At 34.8% G+C, this 8989-nt stretch overlaps 1 protein-coding gene across 1 annotated transcript; it reads left to right on the top strand.

Moving 5' to 3' along the window:
* The first annotated feature begins 2150 nt into the window (after positions 1–2150).
* On the top strand, positions 2151–5729 carry LOC125195029 (protein FAR1-RELATED SEQUENCE 5-like). Its single transcript, XM_048093233.1, has 5 exons — positions 2151–2196; positions 3269–4043; positions 4226–4741; positions 5070–5203; positions 5329–5729. Exons 1-5 carry the CDS (start codon positions 2151–2153, stop codon positions 5727–5729), a joined length of 1872 nt encoding a protein of 623 aa, XP_047949190.1.
* The last annotated feature ends 3260 nt before the right edge of the window (positions 5730–8989 follow it).

Genomic DNA, 8989 nt, shown 5'->3' with positions numbered 1-8989 from the left:
TCTCTCTCTCTCTCTAGACAACCTAACCATGGTTGGTTAATAAAGACAGAGATTGATGAAAATTGAAAATAGATATCCAAAAATTGCAAAACCAAATTCAGCTCAAAGAATCAAAAAGAAGCTCAACTCCTGTTGCAGATTAAGAATTGCAGCTCTAAGTATTAGTGATTCAACTAAATTTGGGGATGTCTCAAATAGATGAGTTCGGAATAGAACATGGTACAACCACAACAAAAATGCTTTCTTCAAATAAATGGAAATGGAAAAGAGAACAAAGAAATTCACCTAAACCTGATCTACTTTCCCCAAATTGATCAGCTAAACCAGTAGTGCAGTGGAAAACACCACTAAATCCAACATCTTCCCCAAATACATGTGCACTGAGCACAAACATCACACACAAAAAAATAACTAGCAAAGTCGTGCGAAAAGGTAATCCAACTAAAATCATCAGCTAAATTGATCAAGGAAATAGAGTTCCCATTGACACTGAAATTCAAGACCACAAGCCCTTGAGGCTTCAGGTAATTAATCAGCTAACAATTTTCATTTCACCTCCAAAAATTTTCTACACCAAAAACCAATAACTCAATTAGCAACCAACCACCAAAAATCTATATGTACAACAATTCGATGAATCAATCAAACACCATTATCAATAAATAAACCACATAATTCACAAGTTCAATACCATCAAAAACCTTCCAGATTTATACGCATTCGCATAGCAGCATAAATAATTGACAAATTACACAGGCTCATTCATAAAACATATGTATCAATTTCAAACTACAATTAAACAAAAAAAAACACGCACAGTGAGCTGGAAAAGCTCGTGCGGGCAAAGGCCGGCGAGGAAGAGGCGGCAGACGTCGCGATCGTAGTACTTGCGCGTGACCTCCTGCGCGTCGCCGTTGCGGTTGGCTCCCATCAGCACATCGAGCTGCTTCCTTAGCGCATCCATGGCTCCTCCGGATACTCCGCCGGAGCAGAAATCCGCTCTCTCGCAATAATCCCCCTGACTTCTCAACCTGTAGATCGCTCCTCGAATTGCTCGATTCCTCCTCTAGAAACATCATCGCGCGCTGCAGTGCCGCGCTCATCTGATTCATCGACGGATTCACGCTCGAATCCGATGGAAACTTGCTCAACGCGTTCGTCAATTTCGAGATTCACCTAACCGAATGGATGAACACCATATCATCCTCGGCCATTTTGCCGAATCTGGCTCCTGCACGGCCGGAATTGTACTTCTTCACTCTCGATATCCCCCGCCGAGAGCGTCATCACGGTCGCCGCCGCCGCTGTCTCGTCGCAGCAGAACAGCGCCAGGGGGGAGATCTCCCCGATCAAACCCCCCTCCTCGTCCACCACCGCCACTGACGTCTGCTCCACTAATAACCGCGAAATCGCTCCGATTGCGGAGGCGGCGTCGCGATTGTACTCGACGGAGAGGAAATTGGGGGTGATTACGCCTACGGTTTCGATTGGGAGCGGCGCCATAGGGGAGAGGAGGCCGATTAAGATCAGGAGACACATTACCATTTTGCCCTTTCATAATTAATTAATCTTAAAAATATTTTTGATGTGGCAAATTCTGGACCACTCATTTAATAAAAATGAGTGGCTGATATTGCATCTCATTTCTCAATTAGCCTAAATAATCTCAATTGATCACAATCCTGTATATATATTTTTTATTAAATGAGTGGTCCAGATTTTGCCACACAATAAATATTATTAGATTAGTTTAATATGAAAGGGTATAATGGTCTTTTCGCGTTTTAATTTAGGGTTCTTCATCATATTCCAGTGAGAGTGGCGATTCTGCTGAGAATTTAACGATTCAATCATATCACTGATTGAATCTATTTTAACGATTTATTATTCAATTGATTCACAAAATTAGACTCAGACGATTTCAACGATATCTGATTTGTGATTCAATTTTTGAAAAACAGACGACTTGTTCGACGGATTTCTGTGTTGATTTTGAAGTTTTTCGGTCGATTTTAGTGACTTTGATTCTGTTTTTATGTTTTATTTGTTTACCTCCAGTCAAATTTGTTCCTAATCAATTTTTTCTTTTTTTTGATTTTCTCCTCTTTAGATTCGACTTCAGTTCGTAATCAACAACTAAGTGTTCTTTGATGGTTTCTTCATCTTATTCCGAGTCTACGTCGACGAATGGTGGAGGTAGTTTGGTTTGATTTTCATTAACATGAATTTTTTGTGTTATGTTGTTGATTTATGCTCTGTTGACATGACTTGAAAATCTGTTGACATGATTTATGTTACTTGGTAAATATTCTGTGTTGTTGTTATGCTCTTTGTGGACATTCTGTTTCATTAACATTATTTTGTTGTGTTATGTTGTTGATTTATGCTCTGTTGACATGACTTGAAAATCTGTTGACATGATTTTTGTTACTTGGTAAATATTCTGTGTTGTTGTTATGCTCTTTGTGGACATTCTGTTTCATTAACATTATTTTGTTGTGTTATGTTGGTGATTTATGCTCTGTTGACATGATTTATGTGTACTTGTTAATTATTCTGTTGACATCGTGTGTTTGAATCGGTGTATTCTAATTAAATTGGACATTTTGATCCTGGTAATTTGAAGCATGTTCTGATATTTTGGTTTACATAACTTATAACAATTGTCTAAGAATTTTACAAGAGTGCAGCCACCTCTTTAGATATAACTATAGGGGTAATTTACGTAAGTCTCTTGATTTGCGTTGACGTGACTTGAAAATCTGATGACATGATTTACGAATGGTGGAGGTAGTTTGGTTTGATTTTCATTAACATGATTTTTTTGTGTTATGTTGGTGATTTATGCTCTGTTGACATGACTTGAAAATCTGTTGACATGATTTATGTTACTTGGTAAATATTCTGTGTTGTTGTTATGCTCTTTGTTGACATTCTGTTTCATTAACATTATTTTGTTGTGTTATGTTGGTGATTTATGCTCTGTTGACATGATTTATGTTACTTGTTAAATATTCTGTTGACATCGTGTGTTTGAATTGGTGTATTCTAATTAAACTGGACATTTTGATCCTGGTAATTTGAAGCATGTTCTGATATTTTGGCTTACATAACTTATAACAATTGTCTAAGAATTTTACAAGAGTGCAGCCACCTCTTTAGAGATAACTAAAGGTGTTATGTTGTTGATTTATGCTCTGTTGACATGACTTGACTTGGAAATCTGTTGACATGATTTATGTTCCTTGGTAAATATTCTATGTTGTAGGGTCTGTTATTCCAATTTGCAAGCCTGAGTTGAGGCCTTATGAAGGTCAAAAAATTTCTTCCCTTGAGGAAGGAATTTCCTTTTATGAAAAGTATGCTCAGGAGTGTTGTTTTGATTGTCGAAGATTTGGAAATAGGTCTAGTGGTGGTGTTATTATTTTTCAGTATGTTGTTTGCAATAGACAAAGATTTCATACAGTAGATTCGTTGGATGTTGATGTAAGTGTATCTGAGGATGGTAATGTGTCTGATGATGATGAAGTATCTTCAAAGAAGAGACGTAGACGTGGCACCAAAAGGTGTGGATGTGGAGCGAGAATTAGTTTTAAGTTTTTTTCTGATTTTGGTGATAAGTATTACCTTGTGCATCAATTCGTTGACAAAGATCATAAGCGATTTATGAAAGGTAATCGCAGTTTGAATGATGTTCATCACAAGTTTGTTGAAGATTGCACCAAAGCTAACATCGGTCCTACCTCAACTTTCAACTTATTAAAGGAGTTTTTCGGTGGTTATGATGTTGTTGGGTGTACGTTGAATGATGTTAGGAATTGTTCTCGTGATATTAAAGAGAAACTGAAAGAAGTGGATGTTCAAATGATCCTAAATCAGATGCAAGAGAAGAAGAGAATTTGTGAAGGCTTTTTTTACAAGTATCAATTATCACCTGATGATAATAAGTTAGTGAGCTTATTTTGGTCTGATGCTGAGTCTCGGAAGCATTACCACATGTTTGGAGATGTTGTAGCATTTGATACAACATATTCAACAAACAGGTAGTTTATTTATTATACTTAGTAATTGACAGACATAGTAGTTGACATGGTAGTTGACATAGGATATACATTTGTACTTTGCATCATATCTGATTTAATAGTTGACATAGCATATACCTATAGTTGACTTTGGTTATCATAAAAATGAGTTGATGTTTTGTGTTGATCTATTTGTTCAATAGGTATCGTATGGTGTTTGGTCCATTTACCGGGAAAGACAATCACGGGTGTCCTATTGCGTTTGGAGCTGGTTTCGTATCCGGTGAGAATTGTGATGCATTTTCATGGCTTTTCACTGTATTTGTTGAATGCATGGGTGTTGCTCCAAGAATCATAATCATTGACCAAGATTGGGGAATGAGGCTTGCCATTGAGAAGGTATTATCTGGTACAAGGCATCGTTTGTGCATGTGGCATATTATGAGCAAGTTGTTTGAGAAGATACCTAAATCTATTTCTGATAGAGAAAAGTTTAGTAAGGAGTTTAAGTCTTGTGTTTGGTCAGAGTTGTTAGATCCGGATGAGTTTGATATATTATGGACTAGTATTGTTGAAAAATATGGTGTAGAAGATCATAAATGGTTTAAGGATATGTTTGCTATTAAACATATGTGGATCTCAACCTTCTTTAGAGATGTTCCTATGGGTTCTTTAATGAGAACATCTTTTTCAGAATCTGAAAACAGTTTTTTTAAGAGGTACTCGAAACCGTTGTTTAATTTTGCTGATTTCACTCTTCAGTATAATAATGCCATTAATGCTCAAAGGAATCAAACTGAAAGGCTTGACTATTATGATTCTGTAATACTCCAAAATATATCACTGATTTAGCATTTGAGAAGTACAAGAATTTATTGCTGAGGCTGATAAGAGTTGTCGGATGATTAGCATGTCCACATTGGAGAATATCGAGGTCTTCAAAGTTTCTGATGCTAGAAAGAAGACCTTTACAGTTACACATGAGATAGAGACTGAGTCATATGAATGTGAGTGTAAACTATTTTTAAGGTGTGGTTATCTATGCAGCCACCTTTTCTTCATCCTCAGAAACAAAGATGTCAACAATATTCCAGAGAAATATGTTGGTAACCGTTGGCTTAAAAGTGAATTACTAAAGGCAGTTCATGGTCTCACGAGTGATGATAGTGCGTCTGACAGAGGTATTCAAACTATTTTCTATAGATATTTCAGTTTAAGTTTTAGCATGTGTTATTTAAGCTGTTGACATATCTTATATAGGCTGTTGACATCTTATATAGGCTGTTGACATTTTATATGTGTGCAGGTTCTAACAAAGATGACAAACTAAAGATTGCTAACAGGTGTCATGGTCGTTACTTTGGTCTATATCAGCGTGCTTTTAGGAATAAAGATCATTTGATTGCTTTGGATAATTTGCTTGCGGGTATTGGTCCTCAAATCTTTAAAGATGACTGTGCTGGATCGTCGTCTATTGATAAAAATGATTCAATCATGAACATATATGGTATTGCTGTACCTGAAGAAATAACTGCACATGCTCCAGATGTGGTTAGTACAAAAGGAGGTGCAAGTGACAAGAAAAGCAGGATTAAGTCAAGCATAGAGAAAGCAATTGAAAAAGCAAATAAACCTCATAGGCGTTGTGGAAAGTGTCATAAAGTTACTGATCATAATGCTAGAAGTTGTGGCAGAAAGGAGACATGATTGTTTTTTAGTTGTTGACATAGACTACAAATTATTGACATTTTCTTGTTAGTTGTTGATATCTGATTTTACTCTCTGTTGACATCTACTTTATAATTATGTTTTTTTAATTTTAAGTTTTGTTTTATGAGTTGTACACCTTTATACAAGGTGTTGACATTTGGTTATAAGTTGTTCACTTTTCAGTACAACTTGGACTCTGCCTTGCTTTCGTGCTCCATCATGTTTTTAAGGTGCACATGTCAACAATTAAAAATCATGTCAACTATATATACTGACCATGTCAACAACTAATATAATTATGTCAACTATGGTGCACATCGTGTCAACGGCACATACTAGTCATGTCAATTATGTTACAAGCCATGTCAACAACTAATATAATTATATCAACTATGGTGCACATCGTGTCAACGGCATATACTAGTCATGTCAACTATGTTTTAAGCCATGTCAACTACACGTACAAGTCATGTCAACTATACATAGAGAACATGTTAATATCAGTATTACAATTATATCAACTATGGTGCATATCGTGTCAGCGGTACATAAAATTCATATCAACTACACGTTAGAGTCGTGTCAACTATATTACATAGTATTTTAACTACTCATAGAATCATGTCAATAAAAATTATAAGTCATGTCAACTACGTATAGACCCATGTCAATTACGTTACATACTATGTTAATTACGCACAGAACTATGTCAACAATAATTTTAAGCCATGTCAACAATAATAATAAGTCATGTGAATCATAACAAAATTAACAGAAAATATACATTTTAATAAGTTCAAAAGTTAGAAACCACAATAGTAGCTGTTTTGAAATCCATCCCAAAACAAGAAAGCTAACAACATTAAACGTTAAATACATCCCAAATTTTGTTTCACTTCTTTCTATTAACAAACCACTTTTTGTATTTGTTGTTTAAACTATTCAATTTGTGCTTGTTTTCTTCCATCCATGCATCAGCTACTTCTAAAATGGGCACTCTCTGGTTGTTGTAACTTGATGCAATCAAGTTGTAGCAATATCTTCCACGCAGTACCTGGAGTATCTTTATGTTGCGTGCAGAGAAGCCAACATTCCATTCACTATCTTTTTTTCCAACATAAGTTTCCATGTGTCTCATTAAATAGACACCACAGTCCTTTATGTTGGTGCTTGTGGCCCACTTCAAGGAAAGAACATCGATGTAAGACTTGTTAATATTTTCGAATATCTCTAACAAGTTCTTCTTTTTGTAGTATGCCTCCAACATATCTTTCTGCAAATATATTAATAAATAAATAAAAGTACACATAAAAAACATTTTAACATTGTGCATAAATTATATCAACAAAATGTAGAGACTGTTTCAATAAGATAAAAAAAATCATACCAGTAAACCAATTTCATGTCCATACTCCTCTAATGCATCCATGCCATTAACTTTTCTGTTGTCTATGATCTCAATCTTACTTTGTTTCAGCCAAAATACTACCAGGTAGTAATGTCGGTGTTCACAGATTGGAAAGAAGACCTATATGACATGGAAGATAAAATTACATTCAAAGAACACATCCTAATATTTTCTCAAAAATTTAATTGTTAGATCTAATTACCAAATCAATGTTTCTCCAATCAAATTCTAGTCTTTTTTGAATCTCATTCTCTATTTCATCAATGAATTTGTTCGTTGCCATCGTAGTATTCCAACTTTCTGGCCGATTTGTAACATTGAAATTCTGCAATTAACATATTTGGTTAAGGAGACCTGTAATTCAAATATTTTATATAAATTTTTAGATTACTTACGGTTGGAGATGTTGTCATGAAAAAGCGTGCAGGTGATGTTGTTGGCTTTTCTTTTTCAATGTTGTTCAAATGTGAAGCCCATGAGTCAATAACACCAGATTTGATTTCTTCATGGGGCTTCAGTGAGTTGAACAATTCCTTGGTTGCCCAAGTAAAATCATCATCATACACACATGTATTCCTGAAATGAAGTTATAAAAATGACATATGAACAACAATCATAAATCTTGTCAACTGTTTAGAAAACTAATTTTTTTTTATATCGTGAATATAATTAAATTATACATACTCATCTGTTCTTCCTGTTTCTACTATGTAGTAGTAGAGATCTCTTTCATGAACTTCGAGGTATGACAGTATATCAACATCATTTACTTCTGCTGTGTAGAGTTCTGATTTGTTTTTATCTTCTGGAAGTGCAATCTCAGATAATGAAGCAATATTCTGTTTTCAGTGGACATAAAATTCATGTCAACTACAAATTCTTGGTCAACTACGGTTCATATCTTGTCATAAAAGTAATGTCAACTACGGTACATAATATGTCAACTACTCATAGAGGCCATGTCAACAACACTTATAAGTTATGTCAACTACATGTAGAAGCCATATCAATAATTATTATAACTCATATCAACTACACTATCAAGTCATGTCAACAACACTTCACTCATTTTATAAAAATAATATACTGTTTAATTTTAGTTTTAGTTACCTCAACAATATTATCTTCTTTATCCAGTGGTTTTTCTCTCTCTGTTTCAACATTTGTGTCATCTTGATTCTCCTTATCTTCCTGTTGTTTCAATTGAAACACATTACGTTATGTCAATTATATTTTTACCTACAATATGCAGAATATCTTTATAGTTTAATATAGTTATTGTAAATTCTACCTGTTCAAGATCTTTCTGATTTTCTGTCTCACTCCCCTTGTTATCAGATTCTAGTACAAGTGGTGATATAGGAGACGCTGATTCATTATTGACGCCACATGTGTTGTCCTCTTTTGATCCTTCTCGTTCTTCATTTTCTTGTTCTTCACTTTGTTGTTCTTCATGTACTTCTTCTTCAGTAGTCTATTGAAATAGTAATTTATAATTAATATTAAATTAATTTCAACTTAGAGAAAATGTATGTAAACAAAATGATGTACTTACTTTGTTATAGCAATCTCTCCATTTGAAAGTTGGAAATTCAGTCAAATCTTCAAGTGCTTCCTTTTTCTTTTCGACAGTAACTAGTGATTCACATATTGTTTTACAGTTGTCGAATGCCTCATCTTTATCTTGAAGAAATGACTCTGCCAATTTTACACACTTGTCTTCCACAGATTGAACAGAAGTTGTTGGGCTTCCAATTGCAGATCTAGCAATATCACACACTAATCCAAATAGATGATTAGTTTTGACGTGTGTAGGAACTTCTTCAAGGGTTTTTACTAGATTGGTCTT

Source organism: Salvia hispanica, chromosome 6 (genome assembly GCF_023119035.1).
Source record: "Salvia hispanica cultivar TCC Black 2014 chromosome 6, UniMelb_Shisp_WGS_1.0, whole genome shotgun sequence".
Lineage (NCBI taxonomy): Eukaryota > Viridiplantae > Streptophyta > Magnoliopsida > Lamiales > Lamiaceae > Salvia > Salvia hispanica.
Note: the sequence above shows the minus strand (reverse complement) of the source record. Positions and strands in the feature narration are given on the sequence as shown.

What these genes read in the sequence shown, in the direction of transcription:
- LOC125195029 (XM_048093233.1), top strand. Translation starts at nt 2,151, where the DNA reads ATGGTTTCTTCATCTTATTCCGAGTCTACGTCGACGAATGGTGGAG. An exon ending in TACGTCGACGAATGGTGGAG is followed by an intron (nt 2,197 to 3,268) that starts GTAGTTTGGTTT and finishes TCTATGTTGTAG; the next exon opens with GGTCTGTTATTCCAATTTGC. An exon ending in TGATAGTGCGTCTGACAGAG is followed by an intron (nt 5,204 to 5,328) that starts GTATTCAAACTA and finishes ATATGTGTGCAG; the next exon opens with GTTCTAACAAAGATGACAAA.